Consider the following 26,850-nt stretch of genomic DNA (forward strand, 5'->3'; position numbering starts at 1 on the left):
ATATCTTAGTTAATCTAAAAAAAAAAAAAAAAAAAAAAAGGGGTTTAAGTTGATCCGTGACGTGTCCACGCTACCTGATCACGCGGCTCCGGGCGCGCGCACTGCCCTTCATATACAGCGCGAGCGTCTGCTCTCGTGAAGGAAGGCGACAGCTGGCTGCGCGCGCGCTGCGTTTTGATGGAACAACCGACGCAGAAGAGGCGGCGCAGGAGGCGCCTGGTCGTGGTTGTGGTTGTGGTGGTGCTAATGGTCGTTGTTCTGGCTCTGGGATTGGGACTGGGTCTGGGACTGACCCACGGCAGAACTTCTGGAGGAATAAAAGACACTTTCCTGAAAAGATGCCAAAAGTTCAACGAGTAAGTGTTGCAAGCTTCTGTGCAGTCAGTTTGGGTTTGAATCCATTTAAATAAATCTGTTCAATCATTGACAGTGTAGTCTGTGAGATCTAGTTTATAATCCACACATATTGATTAGTTAAGACTTTATTGATTCCCACGATGGGGAAATCCGTTTGTCTGCAGCAGTAAAGTGTCATTCAAACAGTGCAACAATATAAAAGAACAGACGAACAGCTTTAAATTACATGACAATCAAGTTAAATAAAAATAAAAACACACCAAAACAGCAACAAATGAACAACACTGTGGAGGTCCATAGTGTGTCACTGTAGTACAGCTTTTTACAAACTGAATGACCTGCTGTAGCTTCTTCTTGCACTGTGGGTGTAACAGGCTTCTGCTAAAGGAGCTGGTCAGAGCCTCTACAGTTTGGTGCAGGAGGTGGGAGGGGTTATCCATGATGGATGTAAGCCTTAGCCAACATCCTCCTGGCCGCCACCTCCTGGATGTTCTGCAGTGTGCAGCCCAGGACAGAGCTGGCCTTCTTAGCTCGTTTGTTAAGGCAGAGTCTCAGATGTCCGTCTAAAGCGCAGAGAGCATCATGAAGCTGGATTTGGATACAAAAAAATGTACTGAGCTTTAAACATCCCAAGGAGCACTGTGCAAGCGGTAATATTGAAATGGAAGGAGTGTCAGACCACTGTAGATCTACAAAGACCCGGCCATCCATCTAAACTTTCAGCTCAAACAAGGAAAATACTGATCAGAGATGTGGCCAAGAGGCCCGTTATCACTGCGGATGAACTGAAGAGATCTACAGATTAGGTGGGAGAGTCTGTCCATAGGACAAGAATCAGTTGTATACTGCACAAATCTGGCCTTTTTGGAAGAGTGGCAAGAAGAGAGCCATTTCTTTAAGATATCCATAAAAAGTGTTGTTTAAAGTTACCCACAAGCCACCTGAGACACACCAAACATGTGGAAGAAGGTGCTCTGGTCACATGAAACCTAAATCCAACTTTTTGGCAACGATGCAAAACGCATTACTGCACTGTACTGTACTGTACTGTACTGTATTGTACTGTACTGTACTGTACTGTATTGTACTGTACTGTACTGTACTGCACTGGTGTGATGTGGTGGGATAAGGGGGTCCTGGTGATGATGCGGGCTGCAGAATTTTGGGGGGAGCTGCAGTTTCTTGAGAGATTTATTGGGCAAACCAAACAGGAGGGAATTACAGTAATCGATTCGAAAAAGTAACAAGACTATGAACCAGTAATACACAGTTGTGTGAGGAGTGAGAGAAGGGCGGAGCAGAACGGGTGATGTTATTAATATGGGATTGGAAAGAAAGTGAGCTGTCGAGGATGACACCCAGACTCTTGACCTGAGGGGAGAGAAGGACAGAGAAGTTGTTGATAGAGATGGAGAAGCTATTGGATTTGGAAATAGTAGATGAAGTTCCTACAAGGAGGACTTCAGTTTTGGAACTGTTGAGTTGGAGAAAATAGGAAGAGAACCATGAATGGATTTCTTGCAGACAGAGGGTAAGGGACGAAGGAGGAAGTGATGAGGAGGGTTAAGTAGAAATGAAGAGCTGGGTGTCATCTGGTAATGGATGGTGTGTTTGTGGAAGAGAGAACCAAAAGGGAGGATGTAAATGATGAAGAGAAGGGGACCTAGGAAAGAACCCTGGAGAATACCAGCAAAGAGTGGGAAGGTGTTTGACCTGTGAGATGTGATCTAGAAAAATTGACTATGATCTGATAGATATGAGGAAAACCAGGACAGAGGGGGTGTGACAAATGGCAGTAGTTTGAAGTCTGTGAACAAGAATATTGTGGGAAATGGTGTCAAAAGCAGCACTTACATCAAGAAGAATGAGAATGGACAGTGAACCGAAGTCAGAAGCTAAGAGGAGGTCGTTTGTAATTTTTAAAAGAGCTGTTTCTATACTAGGAGGAGTGGGCGGAAACCAGATTGAAACTGTTCGTAGATATTGTTAGTGGAAAGATGCTGAAGAGCGACTATAAATAAAAGCATATTTATTTGAATTGAAAAGGACATAGGTTTTTTTGGCTAAAAACAGCATAATGACAAGATCACTGGGAACGCTTTGGCGATAGATCAAAAGATGATGGGAGTGGGTGTTTCTGTGTAGGTTTGAATTCGCTTTAGAGCCGAAAATGTCTGCTCGACAGACGCAGTGGACGCGGGGACGGTCGGCGGCAAACACACAAATCTGTACGTCTGCTTCATGATTCACTCAAGTTTTTCTGATGAAGGAAGTCAAGGAGACCAGTGGGAGATTTTCCTTCTGAATCCTCCATGAAGTACATTACAGTCAGCTTTGTTTTTAACCGAGATGGATCAAAAGTGCTCTACAGCTCTGTGTCAAACTGGACAAGGCTGCATGAGACTTCCTGAAACTTCTGTCCAATCAGAAGGTCTGAATATGGTGACATTGCATAAGCCTGCTAGAAGGCCCTGCACCAACTCAAAATCTGATTGGTTGAAAGAAATGAATGACTAAGATTGATTTTGCATAAGAGGAACCTGCTGAACGGATAGTGAAGGCCTCTATAGCTCTGACCCTGACAGGATAGCTGAATTGCGATTGGTTAAATGCTCCAATGTGAAAACACGTCTGTCTGGAAGCAGCATAACCATCATAAACACAACAAAAGGGAATGGACAGACCGGTTGGAATAATTTAATGAGTGTGCATGGACAAAATATAATTAACAAGCGATTCAGATATTTTTTAGGCCTTCAGAGAAGGCCTTGAAGGCCCTGACGACAAACAGCAGCAAAAGAAGAAGATTCTCTCCCTGCTAGTCCAGTGTGAACATCATATCCTAAATGTACACTCAGGAATCCGTGGTTAATGCACACGTGCTCAGTGTGAACCTAACTTTAGAAATAACATCCACAAAAGTGACAACTGACTGACCTTAAAGGCTGTTTTTTTTTTTTTTTTTTTGCAGTTTAAACTGCCAGAATGTGTGGGATGCATTTCAGCGAGCCTATATCAACCGAGACCCCTGCACCGTTACCACGGACGCCTATGACCCTTTCATCGAGGCCGTGTCCTTCAAATCTCAATGCAACAGAGTAAGCAGCCACACTGCGTTTGTCTGAATATGTTTCACAGCGAGGCGTCAAATCTCTCTGTTTGGGGATTAGGGGCTGCTCTGGAGCAAAACGAAGGAGGTGGCCCACTCCTTTTCCCAGAAACGAGACTGCCTTGTGACCTTGGAGGACACGCCGTTGGGGGCCATCCTGAACGACCTGACCTGGTGCGGGAAGCAGGGCAGCGACGGTGAGAACTGAACTGTTCCAGTCTCTTTTATTAAATGTTATAAATGGTCTTTTCAATGGAAACGTGTTTCACAAAAAACCAGATGAACCAGTTTGTAAAAGTCACATTTGACGACTAGTTCAGCCAAACTTTCGGGAAATTTATCAAATCAACTGCAGAACAAAGAGTAAAACGCAGAAAAAATCCCTCCTGAGAGCAGATTATCTTTTACCAAAGCATAAAAATACTTTATAATAAACAACAGGAGCATCTTTCACACAGTTATGGGTGTAAAGCTCTGCAAACAGTCATCCCAATCTGACTCAGACTTTTTTTGTCCTTTTTAATCCAATAATTTTTCAAAGCTCTCGTGCAGAAATGTCCCATATTCCTTGGACTTGTTTCACTTTTAAAGATTCACATGATTGTCTGCACGGTTTCACAGGAATGCTCCAAGCGGCATTTCTGCTTTCAAAAACCGCTCTTGGAGCTCACACGCCATCCTGAAGCTGCTCTTCTGCTCGGAGACCCGGTTGACAAAGCTGATCTAAATAACGAGATTAAAACGCAAATCTGATCACTGATTGGGATCCAACTTCCATAAAGCCTGAAACTACTGATTTATGATCCGGATGAAGACATTCCTACTTTTTAACGTCTGTTTAGCGTTTGTTCAATTTAGTTTAAGGTTCAAATGTCTAAGGCTACGTTCACACTGCAGGCTGAAACAACCCAATTCCGATTTTTTTGCCCGGCATACCCAGGCCACTTGGGTATGCCGTCCTGATTCCGAAACGTATCCAGGAGGAGGAGGGTCCCCCTTTGGTCCCCATCGCTTCTGATCACGGTCGGAAAGGGGAGAAAGAAAACAAAGTCATCGCGGGAAATGTTCAACACCACGCTCGGCCATTTAGCTGGAAATTTTTTCAAAAACCGCCCAGTTGCAATAAGAGCCCTGGAGTTTGGCCTGAACAGAGCTGTCACCCCAAATATTAATCCAATCAGTGACCTCCCTTCCCTTCCACTGACTGGTCTCAGCAGCATCGTCCGCCATGGTTGTTGTTTATGTTCTCGTTCCCGCCTACTTCAATGCAAAATGATGACGTTTGTTGCGTGTCGATGACGTATGGTTCGGAATCAAGCCGCCTGGCCGGTCAGACGGCGCAATTGAAAAGATCGGATACGTTTCGGAAATCAGGACTGCATACCCAAGTGGCCTGGGTCGCAATTGAAAAGATCGGATCTGTGTCGTTTAGACTGTCATGAAAAGATCGGAATTGGGTCGCATAGGGGCAAAAAAATCGGAATTGGGTCGTTTCAGCCTGCAGTGTGAACGTAGCCTTAGATTCTCCAGGATTCTCCAGAGCGGGTTAATAAAGAATCAATAGCATTTATTCTGGGGGAAACCCTTCTTCTATTACCGTTCTCCTTCCTCCGTAACACACAACAGGAATGCGCGCACACTGCCCCCCCCCCCCCCCCTCATTCTCCACCGCTGCACGCGCTCGTCTCCTGTCTGTACGGCGCGCGCGGCCCAAACACATACACATCCTCATTCTACTACAGTGGGTACAGACGATCCCGACTCCATTCTCTTCTTAAAATGAGAAGTTTGTAATTGTGCTGCTCCTTCGTGAAAATAAATTTAATATTACAAAAAGAGCTCCACTGTTGACAACACTGTTGTTGACATCCATTGTTCACGTTGGCTCCGCAAACAACGAGTGACGTCGTTCACCGTTGAGTACTCTTCTGCGCATGCGGGTCAGTTTTGGGTCGTCTCACGGTCACACTGGAGACCACAAAAGTTCGGATTTACTTGGAAATGTGAACGGTCTTGCAAAAAATTCGGATTTTTTCAAAAAATCCGAATTGAGCATTAAGCCCTGCAGTGTGAACGTAGCCTTAAAGTAGCTCCATAACTTGTGGGTTACCTCTGGATTGTGTTCTTTCATGCAGTGTGATCACAGGAGGCTGTTTCTCCTTATGCGCAGAAGCTCGGCCTGAATCCTAATGGCGGTTTTTTTTTGTGTTTTTTTACTGCAACAGAAACTTTTACCTCCGGCTGCCCGGGATACTCGGCCTGCGACAACAACACCGTGCGCTCTTATTGGAAACGTGCTTCAGCTGCTGTGAGTAAAAAATGGACTTTTCTTCCCAGTTGCGATGAAGAGGAGAAAACAAAATAAGGATGCACTGCCTGGTTCTTCATCAATGAGGCTTTGTTCCGTGTCCTTGGAGCCACGTTGCTCTGCATTCTCCTGAGCTGCAGCCCACACTGTCCAAGAGGCCCCATCTCTGGTTTAGAGGGAAACTACATCTCAACACATTCTCCTAAACCTTAAGAAAAAATCCTCCTAAAATAAAGAATAAACCACCTAGATTTAAAAATACATGCTAAAGGTAATTAATGAATCAGAAAAATAAATAAGATAAATCAGTTTTTATCATTATTTAGTGGCTTCTTCAGGAACCTTCTGCTTCAGCCATAAAGCAGAACTTTGTAACTTTTTGGAAATTTCTTTCATCCACAGAAACAATTTATCGAAACAAAATAAATACAAATATCCAAATCCAAATATATTTTGAAAAATAGTTTTTTTTAATTATCACAAATTACCACTAGATGGCAGCACAAGCTTTTCTCACAAGCATATTTTAACTGAATCTGATATTTTTGTTAAATTACTATTTTGAATTTATTTTTTTTGTGGCCATTTTACCAGCCATTTAATTTTGCTTTCTGCCCCTCCCACACAAATTAAGATCAAACAGCTGCAAAATAATTAACAATATATGTAAAATTCTAATAAAATAATGAACCAGCTTTTTTTTTCTTTTAAATTAAAGTATTAGCATGAATCATAAATGACTTGTTGTCGTCCACATAGATCCAGAACCAAAAGAACACATTTATGATGAAACATTTATGGGTCAATGCAGATTCTGTTCCAAACCCCCCAGAATCCTTTCTCCTGACTTATAAAAAAACAAACATTTTAAACCTTTTCTGGCTCCTAAAGTTCCTCACTTTCTTCCTACATGCTGATTTTCCTATTAAAAGATGCAAACTTTGAAAATAAAGTGTCACGAATACTGAAAAACTACTAAAGTGATTTATTTAAGTTTGTCAATATCTTATGATTTTTTTAATGTTTTCTATTGGTATTTAAACATTCATTAATAGCTTGTCTTTTTAACTTAGCTTATCACAAATCATTGAGGTAACTTTTTACTTTTTTTTTTACTTTTTTTGTGTGACTTTTATTATTTATCATTTGCACATTTTTATCCTTTCTGTCTGTAAATGTTTACAGTTTCTTCTTAAACTATTGTGTCCAGTTATTCCTACCAACTTCTGTTCCTTTTGATTAATGTTGCTTTTAGTCCGTTGTGTTTTATGAATTCTTTAAATTTAAGCTATGTTTTAATGTCATGTTGATTGATTGATTGATTGATTGATTGATTGAATGGTTGCTTTATGTATTGGTTTGTTGGTTGATTGATTTATTGATTGATTCATGATGGGTTAGTTGATTGATTGCTTGATGAACGGATTGATTGATTGATTGATTGATTGATTGATTGATTGATTGATTGATTGATTGATTGATTGATTGATTGATTGATTGAATATTTGTTGGTTTGTTGATTCGTTGGTTGGTTGGTTGATTGATTGAATGGTTGCTTTATGTATTGGTTTGTTGGTTGATTGATTTATTGATTGATTCATGATGGGTTGATTGATTGATTGATTGCTTGATAAACGGATTGATTGATTGATTGATTGAATATTGGTTGGTTGGTTGGTTGATTCGTTGGTTGGTTGGTTGATTGATTAATTGACTGATTGATTGTGCTTGCAGTTTGCAGATACTGCCTGTGGCGACGTCTCGGTGATGCTGAGCGGATCTATCCAGACGCCGTTCGATCCTAACAGGTTCACTCCGTTTCCTTTTGGATCTCTTTTTTTTCTTTCTTTTCTTTTTTTAACTTGTCCTGTCCAACAGCTGAGCAGACAGATGAGAGCTGAGGGCCTCTTGTGTTGGACATATTTTACTTTTACAACAGGGGTTATTAATCTTCTGACAAACCAGAGGTATGTCTGAATAAACCCCTTTTGTAATTGAGGCCAAATTTTATTCATTTTAATCAGATTTGAAATTCTTTTGTGTTGGACCGGACGGAAAAGGAAAGGAGGGAAGAAGAGAGAGGGACGTTAGAGAGGATGGGGGGGGGGGATAGGAGGGTGATTATAGAAAGGGGGGGGGGGGGATAGGAGGGTTATTATAGAAAGGGGGGGGGGGGGGTAAAACAATGAAGCAGCAGAAAGCAAATAGTTTCTGGATGGTTGTACTCAATACTTTTTTATCTCTGATGAATACTTGCTTTAAAGAAAAAGACTCAAGTAGCCTTTTTATTACGTTTGAGCTTTTTATGTTTCAGTATTTAAAGAACTATTGACTGAAAAATAGCACAGAAAACCACAGAATATCTTGAAATAAACCAAGAACATCATCTGTTCCTCTTTTACTTCTTAGTTTCTATGCAGCACACAACCAACTGAAGATTAAAAACATGTTTGTTTAATAAAGCAAATTTATTACCAAGGTAATCCCTTTCAAATTTAAAGAACTGTTTGAGGTTATTTTTTGCATTTTCTTTTAAGGATTAAAGGGTTTGTTTAGAAATAAGGTTGAAGTTAATCATTTTTGTTTTGCAGTATTTTTGCGAGCATCGAGGTGAAAAGGTTGCGTTCCCCCAAAGTGAGACGCTTGAACGTTGTTTTGGTCGTGGAGAAAAACGCCGTGTAAGGCTTGACAGGAACACGCGTGTGTTTTAGATTCACTGAAGACTTCATGTGAGGTTCTCTGTCGCTCGTGTTTCAGGACAAACTGCACCAACGGATCTTTGAAGAACCTGCAGAACGTTCTGGATGCTGGAATCGGTTACGGCTGCAAAGAAGTGACCCGGTGAGGTCCCTGAGTGTTGAAGGAGGTCGTCTCCGGTGCGGTTCTGTCCTCTCATCCTCTGTTTCTCATGCAGAGACCAGATCGACAAGTGCAGCTCAGACCCAGAGATCGCCTGTGGAGCATGCTGGTGAGGATTTTGGACCAGAAGATAGAAACAGACTCCTCCTCCTTTTTCTAAAGCACAATTTTTAACCTCAATGTTTTTACTTGTGGGCATTTGATTTTAAACTTTCTGTCTTGTAAAAGAAAAAAAATGAAAGGGAACCTTAAAATGTTCATTTTATATTCATGGTTTTTTTATGTTTCACTATTGTTGTTCATTATCTGGCTCCTGACAGATTAAAATGATATTAATAAAAGTTTTTCTTTGAATTTCTGCTTTTTTGCGTCATGTCTGTGGTTCCTTAAAGAACCATGAGTTGTTCCTTTATTTGGTTAAATAAAATTATTTTGCATTTCTTACTGACAGTTTCAAAAGTGTCAATTTGAGAGGTTCAAAGACTGACATGGTCATCATATTGATTATTTATAATATTGTGTCAATACTTATTAGTCTTTTCTTTCATTATTGCCTGTTGCAGTTTCAGTTTAAGGTTTCATCCACTGCAGGATCATTTCCTAAACAGATTGGTTTGCTGGTTTTAGGTAAACTTATATACCTAAATCTCACAGAAAACTTATCATCAAATCAGTCAAACAATAAGGATGGTATCTCAATTTTAGTTGTTCCTCATCAAAAATCTATTTAAAAAATATTATTTTTTTAGACTTTTTAAGATGTTTCCTTAAATTCACTTTTTTAAACTTTTTCAAATTTATTTTAATAAATATAATGTAAAAAGAAATGCATTTAGATGTCTTATCAAGCAGTTCAAGTTTTGTTTTTTCTATTTTTAAGTATGAAGCAAAAAGATTTGTGCTCATTTTGGTAATAATTTCCTTTCTTTTTTTTTAAGATTCTAGCTCTTAAAGAAACGAAAACAATTCTCAACTGCAGATTTTGAGAAAACTTGGTGCAAAGAGAAGTTCAAACAGATTCAACCTGCTCAAATGTCTGCAATGTATGAAATAATAAGATTTTACGTGTTAGGAAGGATCAAAACATTTGAAGCGCAGAAGCAAAAACATGGAAAAACATTCTATGGTTCCTCTGTCACATTTACTGATAATTCCAAAATTCTAGAGTATTTTAATTGTGTGCTGATAAATGACTGTCAGGTTATTTTCACATTCTTTTCGTTTGACATAAGGCTCCGTACAATTCCATGAGACAAGATTTTCATAAAACGTTTGGGTAATAACTACCCCTAACAGAGCTCACAGGTGGAAGCCGGGCAGGGTGGGGAGACGAACGCAGCGCTTGCAGTAAAGGAAGAGAAGGAACAACAGCACACCTGGACTTAAATAGGACGCTGAACCGCCCTAGGGGAGGAACCGCATAACACTGCTAGAGTAGTCTCCCTGAAAGGTGACCAAGGTCGCTCATTTAAGACAAATTTATAGTGAAAAAAATATGTAAATGTATGTCAACTTTTTAAACTGTCTGTAATGACTAAGCTGTCACAACAGCTTTCAGGCAGCAGAAGGCTTTTTTTTTAAGAAAGTTGATCAGCACATTTTATTTTATCATTTGCAGCCTTTGTTGGATTCACAGGATTTTTTGTTTTTTGTTATCTTCCAACTTGTGAAGGAGCAAAACTTTTAACATGTTGTCCTTACCTTTATTAATTGCAGAGAATCCTGTAGCCGGGGGTCTATTTTTGATTTGATCCAAATTCTTCAATCGAGGGGTTTTTTTGTCTGAAGAATTTTATAAAAAAATTTTTTTAAATAAATCTACACATGAGCCAGCAAGAGTTTAAAGTAACTTTTTATGACTGCAACGGTCACCAGCACTTCAAAACACGCTCTCACTGGGATTGGAAAATAAACTTTTGTTTGTAACATTTGACCCATTAAAATGAACCAGAGTTAAAGCTCATGTTGATGTAAAATCATCCATGTTAATTAGTTTACTAAATATAAACATTTCAAAAAAGTGTTGCGATAACTTACATGCTTTACGGCTTAAAACACAGTTTAGGCAAAGTTGATATTGTGTCGTGAGGAAGTACTGAGGAACGTTCAATCCACTTAAAAAGAAAAAGCCAAACAAAAGGACTAGACACGAATGTAAAAAAAAAAAAAGTTAAAGGTTAGGTTGGTGTTTTAAATTACTAAGCATACAACAAGTCTTCCTGTAGAGACAACTAACTTTGGAGAAAAGTTAGTAGCAGGATCAAGCCCAGTCAAGTATTTCCCATAAATACGAAACACTTTTCATTTCCTTCTTCTTTCTTCTTTTAAAGACAGAAGGAAATGATCCACTGAAGGTCATAAAATGTTCAAATCTGCAGGATGATGGATCTCCTGTAATAAGTGAAGAAGTTGGAGTTTGTGTTTCTGGTATTCAGAGTGTTGTGTTGACTAGCTTCAATGTGGATCTTCCAGGAACATTATAATATAATTATATTATAGGATAAGTCTTGTTAAAAAATGACAAAACTGGATTCCTTAAAGGCGTTTGATACTTTTGAAAAAAGAGGTGCAACAAATAAGTGGAAAAAAAATGTCAACGTCAGAAACAGTCAATTCTGTAAAATGAAGGGGAACTTTTTTGCGTCCTGCATCAGGTTTGGACTGCAGGGCCGTATTGTTTTCCAAATTCTTCTTTCTGAATGAACCTGTGGGAGAAAATGTCGCCCCTGACTGCCACAAACTCAAAAATTACCAAAATTTCTGTGCACTTAGTGCCCGGTGAAAATGACTTTTGGGCATCAGTGCAGTCACCACTATAAACTAATTTGAGGAAAATGACTTAAAAAAAAGAACTTTTGTTTTAATTGCTCTCTAAAGTTCATTTTTTGTTTAATAGGGAAAAGTTCTGAAATGACATAGATAATCAAGTGTTGGAGTGAGTATGATATGCTGAGAACAGATGAGCAGCCAAGACAAGAATAAACTGCAGAAATGGGTTGTTGACAGCGTACAAACTCATGTGTCTGCATGGGAAAAAACCAGATTGCACCACTTCAACTGAAGTTGGGCCGTCAGCAAGTCATGGTTTCACTTCTTGAACCTGCTGCCTGAAGCAATAAGCATTGGAATGTGCAAATGTAAAAAAAATGCTTTAAAAACTGCTTTAAAATGAACACCATCACAGTTTAAAAATTCCACAGGATACAGATTACTTTTTGGATAAAATAATAGTAATAACAAATATTTCTTATTGGTGAATTTTTATTCTCAAATATGTCATCCTACAAAAAATATCATCAAATTGGCCAGAGAACATCTTTAATGTGCAAGGTTAAAAATACAAAAGTGTTCTTTCTAAAATCATCTTTCTCATGCCGCACCTCGTTGTTGCTATGGGTAACAAGCACAACTCCCATCTCCTCTGGTCACGTGACTAATGGGAGCCCATTCATCTGTTGTGGGCTGGGAGGAGTTTGGACACAAAAGACTGGAGTAACTCACCTGATAACCAAAAATATCTAAAAAAGGCTTTTATTTTTCATTTATTAATTAGTATTCAGTGCTTCAATAGAGTAGTTGGTACCAAAGTTGGTGATGGTGGTATGGAACCATCACTAGATTGTAGAGGTGAAGATTCTCTCAGATGAGGACAAACTAGAAAAGGGAGAAGTTGACCCGCACCATGACACTAACTCCTTCCAAACCTGACAGCTCCTTTTACACGTTTTCCCATATTTATTTTGAATTTACAAACCAATAATTTCTGAGTTTTTGCATTTCATAAACTGATTTGTTCGTTCATGACTCACTCCGATAAAAAAAATTGTGTTTTAGATTACTTCATGTGGCCTTATTTTTTTATGTAGGAGGGCATATATTAAGAAAATTAAGCTAAAATTGTCCTGAAAAAGACCGTTCTCACAGTCCTGTCCACAATTTAGAGGTGCGTTTCCAATGAACTCCTGCCGCTCTGCAGAAACTACGTCAGTTTTTACAAACAACAACTAGCAGTTCAAATCTTGACATCAATAAAGAGAACAAATTATAAAATCAGATCAAATAACATTTAGCAAGAAATTAAATCTGACCTACATCATCTTTATTGCAAATATCCAAAAGTGAAACTTTTTATCCAGGATAATGAACCTTGACCTTTAAAAACAGAACAATACTTTAAGGGGGTGATGATAACTCAAAAGTTGAAAGAAAAGAAAAAAACTGCGGGGAATACTATGAACTTTTGCTCAGTTACTCAGTTTGCCTACCATGTCCACATAATGAAACTATAAAATTGCGCCTTTTGCTCTTTTTAATTAATCTCCATTTCCACACCACCTGATCACGGGGCTCTGCGAGCGCGCACCGCCCCTCATGAGCAGCGCGAGCATCTGGTTTCGTAAAGGAAGGCGACAGCTTCCCGTTAAACTGAGCGCGTTCTGGAACAGCAGGAGTTTGGCATGAGGCGCATGGTGGTTTTTGTGGTTGTGGTGGTGGTGGTGGTCGTTGGTTTGGCTCTGGGACTGGGACTGGGACTGACCCTCTGCAGACGTTCAATAAAAGACACTTTCCTGAAAAGATGCCAAAAGTTCAAGGAGTAAGTGTTGAAAGCTTCTGTGCAGTAAGTTTGGGTTTGAATCCGTTTGTTCAATCGTTGACAATCTGTCTGTGAGTTTATACTTATTTACACATATAAAACAGAAACATGTAATAGAAAGAGATAAATACAAATATAAGGAAAGTTAAATGAATTCAAATTAAACTAACAGTTTGGATGTGAACTTTTGAATAAAAATGGATCAAATGCAGAAGAGAACAGGTGGGTCTTTGACCTGGATAGAAATAAACTGTTTCAGGCTTTCTCGAAGTCTGTTCCAGATCTGTGGAGTATAGAAGCTAAATGCATCTTGTATATGGTTTGGACTCTAGAAACCGGCACCAGAACTTAAAAGTCTGTCCTCTGGCAGCCAGTGGAAATACCCCAGAACTGGACCGATTTGGTCTTTGTTAGAACCCGAGCAGCAGACCTCTGAATAAACTGCAGTTTCCTGATTGCTTATTTTGGAAGTCGACTAAAGATGAATGTGTGAATGAATTTTTCCAGGTCCTGTTTAGATCTTTAACTCAATTTTAATAAGATGATCACTCCAATGAAAATGTTGTTTTTAACTTGTTCTTGTGGCATTTTTCTGATGATGGAGGACATTTTATATTAGCTGCCTTTGCAGTTAATGTCAGGTAGGGAGGGCTGATGACCATGAAGGACCCAAAATGCAGAGACAGGAGGCACACGGTTCCAGGGGAAGGGATTTATTTGCTAAACAAAAGCGCTGCCGAGCAAAGATATAAAACTAAACTAACTTTGGGCAAAACATGAAAACATGGCAGAAGACAGCAGGAAAAAGACAGTATGAACCAGCACAAGAGGAAAGCAGAGACAAGACCTATATACAGACAGGGCTGACAAGACACAGGTGACAACGATCAGGACAGATTGGAACCAGGAAAGTAAAACTCAAAAATATGACATGCAGGAAACCTTCAAAATAAAACAGGAAACATAACTCAAACATGACAGAAACAAAATGGAAAGCAAAAGCCAATATGTAGAAACCCAAACCATGACAGTTACGTTCTTTTAATGATATTTCTTATCATTTTTATGCTGATGATATTCAGCTTTATGTGTCTTTTATATTATGAGGTTCCGTTTGAGCTAAAAATAGGTTTTTGTGTCCACTGTCTATGTCTTTGGTCCATTGTCTATGAAACTTTGTGTAAGAGCCATTTTAAACATTCTAAGGTGTTGGTACTGAGATGTAGGTCAACTTTAGAGCCCAGCTGTGTTATTGGCTGAAGAGGTATGACGTAGGTGAGTAGGTTCGTTTTGGGCATTAGCGAAGCTGGAGAGCTAGAGAGCGCACTAGTTTTTGACCGTACTTAAAGTTCCTTTGTTTATATGTTTTTTGTATTTACATTTTTGTAACAGCCTTTTTTGGGAATTAAACATTCAAAACGAAGAACTTGGACTGTGTAAGTTCATTAACGAAAGACGCGTCAACTATAAGTTCCGACTCTACAGCTTAAGTGTGTATTTCAGAAATTAGACGGATCCACACTTACACTTTGCATTTGTTTTTGTTATTGTCGTTGCCCCCTGTCATCTCACTTTGTCGTCAGGAAAGTCCTTGGCAACCGTTGCTAGTGTCGTTAGCTACGACTTTTCCCCATGTTGTCTCATAAGATCTTGTGGTTTTTTAAATGTTGCCAAAGTCGTCAGATAAGTCCTTTGTATGGCCGATAAATTGTTTCCTGTACTACCACGGATCGGAAAAAAAAGTTTGTTAAAGCCGGCGCTAGCGTTAACCATGACAAACACCTTTTTTTAAATGAACTTTATTGAGATTACCGCAAACGCGCATTGCCAGAAAGAGGGGAGGGGCGCATGCGTATAATGCGTTCACATTCCCGAAGCGCCTCTTGCCAATTGTTTCAAGTTATTTAGAGTATGGCTTCAATGAAAGCAGACGGGCCAAAATCTTTGACTGGATTTTGATCTTTTCTTTTTAATCTGTTATGTATTTATTTGACCGTGAGGTGGCGCTTTCGGGACCAGTATATTGCTCTTTTGGGCACCTCTGCTCCTCGTTTATCCATCAGATTTGTAACAACATGTTGGATAAAGATTGTTTATTTTTCAAAAGAATTTTAAATTATTTTAAAGGTGTTTCGTTCCGTGGTAGTACAGGGAAAAAATTACCGGCTGTACAAAGGACTTTTCTGACATCTTTGGTAAAAATTTGAAATACGACAAGATCTAAGGTCAGACACAACATGCGGAAACGATGTAGCTAACGACACTAGCAACCGTTGCTAAGGATTTTCCTGACAACACGGGGAAACAACGTAGCAAACGACACTAGCAACCGTTGCTAAGGACTTTTCTGACGCCGTAATGAGACGACGTGGGGAAACGACAACAACAAAGACAAATGCAAAGTTTGAAGCAGCAAGCATATAAATCACAAAGCAAATATAAAGTAATAATCAAAGAAGCATGGGCATGAAGAAGATATTGCTTAGTAGTACTTAGACATGAACCAATGTTCAATGAATTCAGTTAATAGACATAGACAATGGACCAAAGACATAGACAGTGGACGCAAAATCATATTTTCATATTTTTGGCACAAATGGAACCCCATATTTTAAACCCCAGGATGCTTATAAAATACAGATTTTATGCAGGTGTCTGTATCCAGCCAAGAGTTGGATGAATAACAACTTTCTCCAACTAAATGAAGCCAAAACTGAGGTCCTAGTCTGTACTCCTGACAGTTGCCTCCCCCAGATAGTTCAGTGGTGTGGTCCACTTGCTTCCTCTTCCTATTGGCGTGACTCTAGACCCGGTTTTATCCCTAGACTTTCATGTTGGGTCACTTGTTCAATCTTGTTTTTATCATCCTAAAGACATTGCAAAATGAAGTCCAATTGTGTCGCGTTCCGAGATGGAGATGCTCATCCACGCTTTTATATCTTCTCGTCTTGATTACTGCAACTCCATCTTCACGTGTTTAAGCAAAAAATCTATAAAACCGCTCCAGGTTGTCCAAAACGATTAACCAATACATCCAAGTTTTCTCACATCACCCCTTTATTAATCCAGCTGCACTGGCTAGCTACCGAGTGCATTTTAAAATTCTGGTTTTAACACACACAGCTCTAAATAGCGAAGCACCAGTCTACATAAAAGACCTTTTGCAGCCGTACACTCCCAGCAAACCCTGGTCACATGACCTCAGGGACATGCTGGTTGTTAAAAGAACCCAGTTAAAGACTAAAGGTGACAGAGCCTTTGCAGCAGTGGCTCCGGCTGGCCGGCAAGAGAGCTTTAGCAGCAGGACGGAGAGCGCATTGGGATGTGAATAAACCCAGACATGGAGACCTGATTACCGATGCTTTTGCAGAGCTTTTTAAAATGAATAAATCCAATCTCTAAACATCCTCTGTGTCTTCCATGCATTGTAAGGAGATATACAGACAGAAATGTGAAGGCATCTGCTGTTAATCCAAGTGTTGCTAACATTCGTGTTTTTGAATGACTTATCACATGAATTATAATTTTGTTCCCACAAATTAGTTATAGCTAATTCACCAGATTTATTTCAACATCTCACACTAAGCCTCTTCCAACTGTAGATTCATTTGCTACAAACAGCAACAAAAGAAAAAGAAGAAGTCCCTCCCTGCTAGTCCAGTGTCCACACCATAAGCTAACCGCGTGTTAAAGAACTCGCGTTTTACGTTCACGCGCTCAGTGTGAACCAAACTGTAGGATTAAAAGTCACAACTGACTGACCTTAAAGGCTGTTTTTTTGTTTTGTTTTGCAGTTTAAACTGCCAGCATGTGTGGGATGCATTTCAGCGAGGCTATATCAACCGAGACCCCTGCACCGTTACCACGGATGCCTATGACCCTTTCATCAAGGCCGTGTCCTTCAAACCTCAATGCAACAGAGTAAACAGCCACACTGCGTTTGCCTGAATCTGTGTCACAGCGAGGCATCAAATCTCTCTTTTTGGGATTAGGTGCTGTTTTGGAGCAAAACGGGTGAAGTGGCACACTCCTTTACCCAGAAACGAGACTGCCTTGTAACCTTGGAGGACACGCCGTTGGGGGCCATGGTGGACGGCCTGACCTGGTGCGGGAAGAAGGGCAGCAACGGTGAGACCTGAACTGTTCCGGTTTCTTCTTTACATTTTTTTTAATTATCTTTTGACTGGATAAGTGTTTCAAAATAAACTAGACAAACCAGTACCAGTCACATTCAATGAGCAGTTGAGCCAAACATTAGGGAAATTTATCAAATCAACTGCAGAACAAAGAGCAAGACGCAGAAAAATCCCTCCTGAGAGATTTTTGTCTTGTTCCAGCCTGATGCCTGTCAGTTCATTTAACCCTTGTGCTATCCTAGGCACTTGGGAGTTGGGTAATCTAGACCCACTAGACAGTGCTCTGAACCTTTTTTCTTCAATGATTTGTGATCTTCACTGGTGTCCATGGATTACCATAAATTCCGGACTACAAAGCGCACCCGATAATAAGACGCACCCACTCCTTTTCACGTGTTTAGCTGCTTTTATACATACATAAGCCGCGTCGGAAGTACAAACCGCATGTACTAGGTAGCATTGTCATCCTGACAGATCACATCCTGATTCCAAGAGTAAGTGTGATTCATTTTCACACCGTGGGTGGAGTCAGCATTGCCACAGGCTCATATATTTGAGTACAACCACATCTGCCAAATAGCATGGACCTCTATTCTGTTCACAAGTTCCTCAGTTATGTTTTTTTTATTTTATTTTTTTTTTTTTTGTTTTTTTTTACTTATTGACAATCTAGGTATCATACATAAAATTACAAACAGTAACCATATAATCAACATTACATCCCTCAGTTATGATGACGAAATTTACATCTGCGATTCCCCATTTCCCATGAGTCTTAGGGGCTAAAGGCGGGGCCAACGCCGGGCTCGCCATACTGTTGTACGTGTTTAATAATGAGCAAGTATCAGCAGTGCATGGAGGGGTGAACGGGTAAAGCTCTCCTTCCGCTTGTGTCGCGGCAGCGTTATGGGAGTAACAGGGCTCGTTAAAAAACACACCAGTAAAATAAAGCAGCGGCGACTGAAAAGCACGCCTCAGCGCGATATGCGCGCCTCAGCGCGGCGCGTGCGTCAGAAGTTTCCTTTCACAACAAACACTGTTGCTCTGCTGACGCCTCTGCGCTCCGCGCTCGCCCCGCGCCCTCCCCTTCCTATCTACTCCGACACTTCTGGCCAGGGCGGCTCCAGGGAGGAGCAAATCGTGTCTGTGCAGAGCAATCGGACTTAATGCTGTACGTTTTGTGTATGAGGGGCGGATGCGTTGTTACGTGTGGGAGCCATCAGACTGCCATCGGCCCCACAGCTCTATAAGAGCAGCAGAAGATGTCTCCAGCTCAAACGGAGGCTGTGAGCTTTTCAAAGCAAAATTCCGCTCAGTCCTTTGAAACCGTAAAAACGATCACGTCGATTTGTGTTTCCAGTCGTGTCCCGACAAAATAAAGGCTGATGTTATTCCCACATATTTACGTGCAGCCAGCCGAGTCACTATGACTCAGAGGTAAATTCACTCCATGCGCTGTTCTCTCCGTCACGCAGCTGACCGGCTTTTCCAAACCCGTTGGTGATGGTGGATTTTTTCACGCTGCTTTTAACGATTGCTTTTAACTTGAAAGCTTCATCATATTGTAGCGGCGATCACGTGCACGTTGGGTCTGATGGCACCAAAGGATTCTGGGATGCGGCTGGGCATGCGTGTTTCGTTTTGTTGAACCATGACTGAAGTGTCTAAGACCTGAAGTGAGCTCCATGCTGTTTGGCTGCTTAGTGTGTTGAAAAATAAATGACTTGTGCTTGGTGTTAGATAGAGAATTCAAACCATTCACTGAGTCCGAAAGTATGTACATGGCGGCCGCCAATTAAATCCATAAATTAGCCGCGTCACTGAATAAGCCGCACGGCTGTAAGTGCAGGAAAAAAGTAGCGGCTTATAGTCCGGAAATTACGGTACATGAAATCTTTCCACCTTTATCCACCTTTGTCATGGTAGGGAGAACACGTCAATCAAAGGGTGGGCTCATAGGATAGCACAAGGGTTAAACATCCGTTCTCAGGAAGTCTTTGTACTGTCTCTTGTTTTTAGAGCAGGTTACCTTTTACCAAAGCATAAAAATCGTTTAAAATAAACAACAGGAGCATCTTTTACACATATATGGGTGTAACGTTCTGCAAACAGTCATCCCAATCTGACTAAGACCTTTTTGATCAAACCAATTTTCCAAAGCTCTTGTACAGAAATGTGCCAAAGTCCTTGGCCTTATTTTGGCCTTATTTCGCTTTTAAAGAGCCTGTTTATCTCCTAAATATTTCACGAGATTCTTTCAGTTTTACAAACTCTTTTTTCAGATTAACGTCCAAAAATCCTCCTGTTATGATGGCATAAATGCCGTTTCTCCACCTTAAAAATATAAACTGTTTTTTAACTGCACCAATGGGTTAAGTAAGGCTTAATGGCCGACGAAGTATGCGTTATTACTTTTTAACGCACGCCGTTAAAGCCTGAACCCTTAAAGCCTGAATAAAGCATCAGTTCAGAGAGAAAGTTCACCTTTTACCGCTTGTTTTTGTCGAGATGATGAAGCAAAAGGTTGTTTTAAAGAAGCCGGCGCAGTGATACAAAACATTTAAGCTAGGTGACCGGAACTTCTATTTTCACCGTGCGGTTATCAGGTTTTAATCCACACCCTGCAGCCAATCAGAATCGAGTATTCAACCGGACCATGGTATAAGTAAGGGTTAATGGCAGACGAAGTGTGTATTATTACTTCTTAACGCACGCCGTGGAAGCCTGGTTGCTTCCGCGAAATGCGTTAAAAAGTAATAATGCACACTTCAAAGGCCATTAACCCGCTTATACCATGATCACTTACAAAAGCAATACATATTAACCAGTTTTTAGTCTTCAATTCTTGTTTTTTTTCCCATTTGGATTTTTTTCCCATTTGGATTCCCACTTTTCTCACAAAAAGCGGACTATTTTTTACATCGCGCTGCACCACGTAACAAATAGTCCACGTCGCGCTGCACCACCGCTGCAGTCAAGATTGGGCGATATATATATGCTGATCGTCCCGATGGGTTGAATAAAGCATCAGTGCAGAGAGAAAGTTCACCTCTTACCGCATGTTTTTGTCCAAATGATGAAGCGAAAGGTTGTTTTAAAGAAGTCGGCGCAGTGATACAAAACATTTAAGCTAGGTGACCAGAACTTCTTTTTGCACCGTGCGGTTATCACTTTTTAATGTACGGCCAGTAGGCAATCAGAATCGAGTATTCACCCGAACCATGGTATAAAAGATGTTGACGTTTGAGGATAAAGAGTTTCTCCTACAGAAGGAGGAATAGAAGTTCTTGATCAGCAAAGCAGAACCAAAAACTATTTAAAAAAAACACTAACTTACTCTTAAAAAATAGGTGGAAAAAACCAAATGAGCACCCTAGGGACGCGAAAACTCTCACAAACAAACCCAGGTTGAAGAAATAAGCTGGGATTTATTACAGAAAAATGATGTTTTTACACATAACTGACCAAAATACAAGGACCGAAGCAGCAAAAGCTCTGATGATGATGATGATGCCATATTTAAACTGAGCTGGAGGTCCTCATCCAATCAGGTGTTCAAGAAACTTTGGGCAAGAATCTGCAAACAAAAATAGCAGGGTAAAAAAGAAAGACAGGACAACCTCACACTCTAGCGGAAATCACTCCAAAAGTACAAAAAAGAACAAAATGACAGCTTTTGCCATAACAGAGTGGAGGTGTTGTTGTTTTTTTCCTCTTGAACAGGCTGAGACTTTTGGTCATTTCTCTGCCTGGAAGATCCTGTCATCATCACAGCCACCTAATTCATCAAACCCCAGTTAACCCCAAGGAAAAGCAAAAAAGATGAAAGAAAGGTTTGAAAAAATTGCCCCAGAAAGAAGTTCATGAAGAATTCTAGAGCTTCTGTATAAGCTAGATAAAAAAGAAGATGACATTGCATACATTCTAAAGTATATTTGTTACTTTTCCACACACATGAACTTGAATATAGGTAGAATATAGAAAGCATGACAGGTTTTTGCAAAAATAAAATCCAAAATGTTGCAAATTTGGACTTGTATTCAGTAATAAAATGTTCAGTTGAAAAATAGCTATCCTAAGTTATTAAAACAAAAAGTTTTTAAATCAACAATTTTAGACGTTTGCTATGCGGGTCTATATTCTGTTTTTTTGTAAAAATATTTTTTTATGTCATTATTTAAGCATAGATATAATATAATTGTTTATGTTTTCAGTAGGGTTAATGATACGGCAAAATAGATCCAGGTTGTCCCTTATTTTTATTTTATTCACCACAATCAGAATGAACTCTTTACATGCACCACGATCGGATCAACAATCCGCATCACCCACCTGATCTTAAAATTTACAGCGCTGATCTAAATAACGAGAATAAAATGCAAATCTGATCACTGATTGGGATGCGACTACCATAAAGTTTATAGTACTGATTTATGATCCGGATGAAGACATTCCTAGTTTTTAGCGTCTGTTCAATATAGTTTAAGGTTATGCAGTGTGATCACAGGAGGCCGTTTCTCTTTACGCTCAGAAGCTCGGCCTGAATCCTAACGGCTGTTTTTTTTTTTTTTTTTTTTGCTGCAACAGAAACTCTCTCTTCCGGCTGCCCGGACTGCAGCAACGCCAAGAACGCGTTTTGGATTCGAGCTTCAGCTGCTGTGAGTCAAAAATAGACTTTTACTTAAAAATCATCAAAGGAGGCGTTGAAATGAATTATTGCTTGAACAATCGGGTGCAGAAAAAGCCTTACCAGCTGCGATGAAGAGGAGAAAACAGAATAAGGATGCACTGGCTGGTTCTTCATCAATAAAGCTTTGGGTCCTTGGAGCTTCGTTGCTCTGCATTCTCCTGAGCTGCAGCCCACACTGTCCAAGAGGCCTCGCTCTGGTTTAGATGGACGGGGCTGCAAGGTTTTGCTTGTATTTCAAAGAGTTTTATTAAAGTTCTAAAGATAATTTTCCTCAAACCTCCATTAAAATGCATTTTTTGGTTTGGTTTTAGTCACATCCTAAATTACATCTCAACACATTCTCCTAGACCTTAAGAAAAAAATCGTCATATAATAAAAAATAAACTATCTACAATACTAAAACATGCAAAATGTCACTAATGAATCAGAAAAATAAATAATAAAAAATTAGTTTTTTATCATTATTTTCTGGCTTCTTAAAGAACACATAAAACAGGCTTGAAATTGGAAGTTAACCTGATAAAGTATTAGCATGAATCATAAATGACTTGTTGTCGTCTACATAGATCCATAACCAAAAGAATACATTTATGAAGAAACATTTATGGGCCAATGCAGATTCTGTGCCAAATTCCTCCAGAATCCTTTCTTCTCATTAAAAAAAAAAACATTTTAAATCTTTTCTGGCTCCTAAAGTTTCTTACTTTCTTCCCACACGCTGATTTTCTTATGAAATATGCAAACTTTGCAAATAAAGTGTGAGAAAGACTAAAAAAACTACAAGTGATTTATTTTTAGGGATAGTCTGTTTGAATATTTTATGATTATTTAATGATTTTTTGTCTTTAACGTACATTAAATACACTAAAGACTAACGTGTCCTGTCCAACCATGAAGCAGCATAAAGCAACAGGTTTCTGGATGGTTATACTCATTACAGTGAGATTCAGATGTAATACAAATCTATAAGGGCAGGGGCAGTCCACACAAATTCAAATTAATTTTATTCATAAAGCACCTTTCTGTCATGGTGGCCTGTCAGACTCCTCCCCCTCCAGCTCTGCTGCTCATTCATCTCAGCTGTGACCACTCCTCTCATCAAGCCACCTGCTACAAAAGGAGGCCCAGCTTCATCCGTCTTCGCCAGTCCGTTAACCCTGATGGTTTCTTTTCATGCCACGAGAGTCACCTGAGCTAACCACCTCGAGCAGCAGCAGATGGCAGCAGCCACAGCACCCCACCGCTGACGCGTCCGGCCACTCTGAGTCACAGTGCTGTGCTCCTCAAGACCACACGCCACGCATCAAGAACATAAGCCACGAACTTTGTCTCGCTCCACGTTCGGGGAGTCCTCCACTTGCGGTACCAGAATCTCCAATCAAGAGCCGCAGCCTCGATTACCCACGATGTCGCTTTGGAACTTTCAAGAAATCAAAATGAACAACTCATCCCCAGCACCTCCCACCCCAGGTCCAGTGCATCCAGCATGGGAACACCAGGCCAGGCAGCCCGGAGGACTCGGAACAAGAGTTGCCAGGGGACAAGCATGGCCAAAATTTCTGGGAGCCCGAACACTAACACCCCAGCCAAGGGTGAGAAAACACTTGTAAACAGACTAAGATGTAGAAGTAATAAAATAAGAAAGAAAATATGAAAACAGGTAAAATGTGAAAATATTAATTAAAATAAGATATGTTATAAATATACCTGCCAAAAATGTCCACATGTCAACGTGTACACAACACAGATAATGTTCACACACGCATACTTATGCCTATAAATAATCTAGTGTGAAATACAGTAGTTCATGCAGTCATGCAAAGTATTTGTGCAAAGGTGAGCTAACACCTGTGCTCAGGTGAGTGTTTATGTTCCTCTAAAATGTTTGATGGAATGTAAAAAGAGATAGGATCTCTTTTTACATTCGAGGAAGTATAGTGCCCAGCCATCCCCACACCAAGACCCCCGCCGCAGCAGCTGCGGCAGGCAGCCAGAACCCCCCAACACCTGCACAGTGGCAGATAGAGAACAACCGCCACCCAGGCCAGGCCCAGCAGGACCGCCACGGGGGCCCCCAAAGCCAAAGAGGAAGGAGGCATGGGGGAGACAGAGAGTACACGGTCCAACCCAACCAGGAGAGCAGCAGCCCTGCCACGCCGGGAGGGCCCAACGCGGGACACCGCCCCAGAAGAGTGCCCACAGCCCCAGACGAGCACCTCATCACCACCCAGGAGTTCTGGGCATCCCCCCGCCCCAACCCCAGGTACGAGCCAGGACCCCCCAAGGGAGACCCGCCCCACACTCCAGGCAGCCACCCACCCGGCCCACGGTTGGTCCAGGAGAGAGCAAGGCAGGGGCCAGCTGTCCCCGCATAGGAGGAGGACACCTAGGAGAAGAGGGGGTCCACAAGAAGTGTTGTAGACATGGACCGACCAGGCTCACCCACAGTTGGAAATTTGGCGATGCCCAGCGCTCAGGGCCAAGGACCATAACCCACGTCACAGGGAAGCGGACACCCCCCAGGCTCTGGTGGGATGTGATCCCCGGCTCTTGGTCTTGCCAGAAAGCTCAGGGATCCCCCTCCCTGCGTGGAGAGAGGGCTGCCAGGACCAGGAGGCCAGCACCCAGGGAACATAACCGCCGTTGCCAAGGGCCAAGTACCCCTTACCAGGGATGGGGTAGGGGACAGATGGTCCAAGGTCCCACCTTCCTTGTGAAATGTGTGAGTGTGTGTGTTTGTGAGGGCGTGTGTCTGCATGTATGTGTGTTTGTGTTGAAGTGTATATTTTGAGGGGTAAAGGGTGTGTGTACTAAGGGGTGCAGTAACTTCAAATTTTAAAAATCATTTAATTACGATTTTTATTTTACTTTATGGCTTTTATTGTTTATCATTTGTACACATTTATCCTTTCATTGTTTTCACCTATGTTTTTAATGTAATGTCGATTAATTGGTTGGTTGGTTGATTGATGTATTGATTGATTGATTGATTGATTGATTGTGCTTGCAGTTTGCAGATACTGCATGTGGCAATGCCTCGGTGATGCTGAGCGGATCTATTCAGACGCCGTTCAATCCTAACAGGTCCGCTCCGTTTCCTTTCTTTTCTCTAATTTATACCTGCTTTACAGAAAAACCTTAAGTAGCCTTTTTATGACTTTTTGTTTAAATATTTAAAGAATTTTTGACTGTAAAATAGCACAGAAAACCAGAGAATATCTGAAAATAAACCAAAAACGTCATCCGTTCCTCTTTTACTTCTTAGTTTCTATGCAGCACACAAGAAACTGAAGATTGAAAACATGTTTGTTTAATGAAGCAAACTTATAACTATATAACTAACTTATACCTTTCAAATTTAAAGAACTCCTTAAATTCACTGAGAGTATCAGACTCCTTTAGGTTACTTTTTACATTCTTGAAAGGATTAAAAAGTTTAATTTGATCATTTTTGTTTTGCAGTACTTTTGCGACCGTCGAAGTAAAAGGGTTGCGTTCCCCCAGAGTGAGACGCTTTAACGTTGTTCTGGTCATGGAGAAGAAGGCCGTGTAAGGCTTGACAGGAACACGCGTGTGTTTAAGATTCACTGAAGACTTCATGTGAGGTTCTCTGTCGCTCGTGTTTCAGGACAAACTGCACCAACAGATCTTTGAAGAACCTGCAGAACGTTCTGGATGCTGGAATCGGTTACGGCTGCAAAGAAGTGACCCGGTGAGGTCCCTGAGTGTTGAAGGAGGTCGTCTCCGGTGCGGTTCTGTCCTCTCATCCTCTGTTTCTCATGCAGAGACCAGATCGACAAGTGCAGCTCACACCCAGAGATCCCCTGTGGAGCATGCTGGTGAGGATTTTGGACCAGAAGATATAAACAGACTCCTCCTCCTTTTTCTAAAGCACAATTTTTAACCTCAATGTTTTTGCTTGTGGGCATTTGATTTTAAACTTTCTGTCTTGTAAAAGAAAAAAGTAAAAAAATGAAAGGAAATCTTAAAACATTCATTTTTTATTCATGTGTTTTTAATGTTTCAATAGTGTTGTTCATTATCTGGCTGCTGACAGATTAAAATGATTTTAATAAAAGTTTGTTTTTGAATTTCTGCTTTTTTGCGTCATGTCTGTGTTTCCTTAAAGAACCATGAGTTGTTTCTTTATTTGGTTAAATAAAATTATTTTCTATTTCTTACTGACGGTTTCAAAAGTGTCAATTTGAGAGGTTCAAACACTGACATGGTCATCATATCTATTAATTATGATATTGTGTCAATACTTATTAGTCTTCTCTTTCATTATTGCCCGTTGCAGTTTCAGTTTAAGGTTTCATCCGCTGCAGGATCATTTCCAGATTGGTTTACTGATTTTAGGTAAACTTATATACCTAAATCTCACAGAAAACTTATCATTAAATCAGTGAAACAATAAGGATGGTATCTCAATTTTAGTTCCTTCTCATCAAAAATCTATTTAAAAAATATTATTTTTTGGACTTTTTAACATGTTTCCTTAAATTCACTTTTTAAAACTTTTTTAAATTTATTTTATTTTAAAAAATTATTAATTAATTAATCAATAAATTATTGTGGGATGTCATCAGAACCTAGAGATGGTTATTTTATGGAAATTTGGCGATTTTCACATTGTTACGGTTTACATTTCTTTGCTTTTATGTTTTTTTTCTCTTTTTGTTCTGAGTTTCAGTTTCCTGTTTTATTTTGAAAGGTTTCCTGTTTTGTCGTCGTACCGAGTTTTACTTTTGGTCCCCATCTGCCCTTATTGTTGTCACCCGTGTCTCGGTTGTTGGT

At 40.3% G+C, this 26,850-nt stretch overlaps 2 protein-coding genes across 2 annotated transcripts; both read left to right on the top strand.

The window, feature by feature from the left end:
- Nucleotides 1–101: 101 nt before the first annotated feature.
- LOC101168658 (ADP-ribosyl cyclase/cyclic ADP-ribose hydrolase 1) lies at nucleotides 102–8,987 on the top strand. The gene is made up of 8 exons (XM_023950226.2): nucleotides 102–356; nucleotides 3,329–3,455; nucleotides 3,528–3,663; nucleotides 5,692–5,774; nucleotides 7,509–7,582; nucleotides 8,366–8,452; nucleotides 8,532–8,615; nucleotides 8,689–8,987. The coding sequence occupies exons 1-8, from the start codon at nucleotides 178–180 to the stop codon at nucleotides 8,744–8,746; spliced, it is 828 nt and encodes a 275-aa protein (XP_023805994.1). The 5' UTR covers nucleotides 102–177; the 3' UTR covers nucleotides 8,747–8,987.
- Nucleotides 8,988–13,010: 4,023 nt separating this feature from the next.
- On the top strand, nucleotides 13,011–26,144 carry LOC144981225 (ADP-ribosyl cyclase/cyclic ADP-ribose hydrolase 1-like). The gene is made up of 8 exons (XM_004081332.5): nucleotides 13,011–13,227; nucleotides 17,022–17,148; nucleotides 17,220–17,355; nucleotides 21,951–22,021; nucleotides 25,064–25,137; nucleotides 25,516–25,602; nucleotides 25,682–25,765; nucleotides 25,839–26,144. The coding sequence occupies exons 1-8, from the start codon at nucleotides 13,091–13,093 to the stop codon at nucleotides 25,894–25,896; spliced, it is 774 nt and encodes a 257-aa protein (XP_004081380.2). The 5' UTR covers nucleotides 13,011–13,090; the 3' UTR covers nucleotides 25,897–26,144.
- Nucleotides 26,145–26,850: the final 706 nt, after the last annotated feature.

The sequence above is a fragment of the Oryzias latipes genome, chromosome 20 (genome assembly GCF_053564925.1).
Source record: "Oryzias latipes strain Hd-rR chromosome 20, Olatipes_Hd-rR_3.1".
NCBI classification, from domain to species: Eukaryota; Metazoa; Chordata; class Actinopteri; order Beloniformes; family Adrianichthyidae; genus Oryzias; species Oryzias latipes.

Bases quoted from the DNA above. Each gene is read 5' to 3' on its own strand.
- LOC101168658 (XM_023950226.2), top strand. From the start codon at position 178: ATGGAACAACCGACGCAGAAGAGGCGGCGCAGGAGGCGCCTGGTCGTG. The intron at 8,453-8,531 runs GTAAGGCTTGAC...CTCGTGTTTCAG, and splicing joins GTCGTGGAGAAAAACGCCGT to GACAAACTGCACCAACGGAT. The intron at 8,616-8,688 runs GTGAGGTCCCTG...TTTCTCATGCAG, and splicing joins GGCTGCAAAGAAGTGACCCG to AGACCAGATCGACAAGTGCA.
- LOC144981225 (XM_004081332.5), top strand. From the start codon at position 13,091: ATGAGGCGCATGGTGGTTTTTGTGGTTGTGGTGGTGGTGGTGGTCGTT. The intron at 17,356-21,950 runs GTGAGACCTGAA...TTGCTGCAACAG, and splicing joins CGGGAAGAAGGGCAGCAACG to AAACTCTCTCTTCCGGCTGC. The intron at 25,766-25,838 runs GTGAGGTCCCTG...TTTCTCATGCAG, and splicing joins GGCTGCAAAGAAGTGACCCG to AGACCAGATCGACAAGTGCA.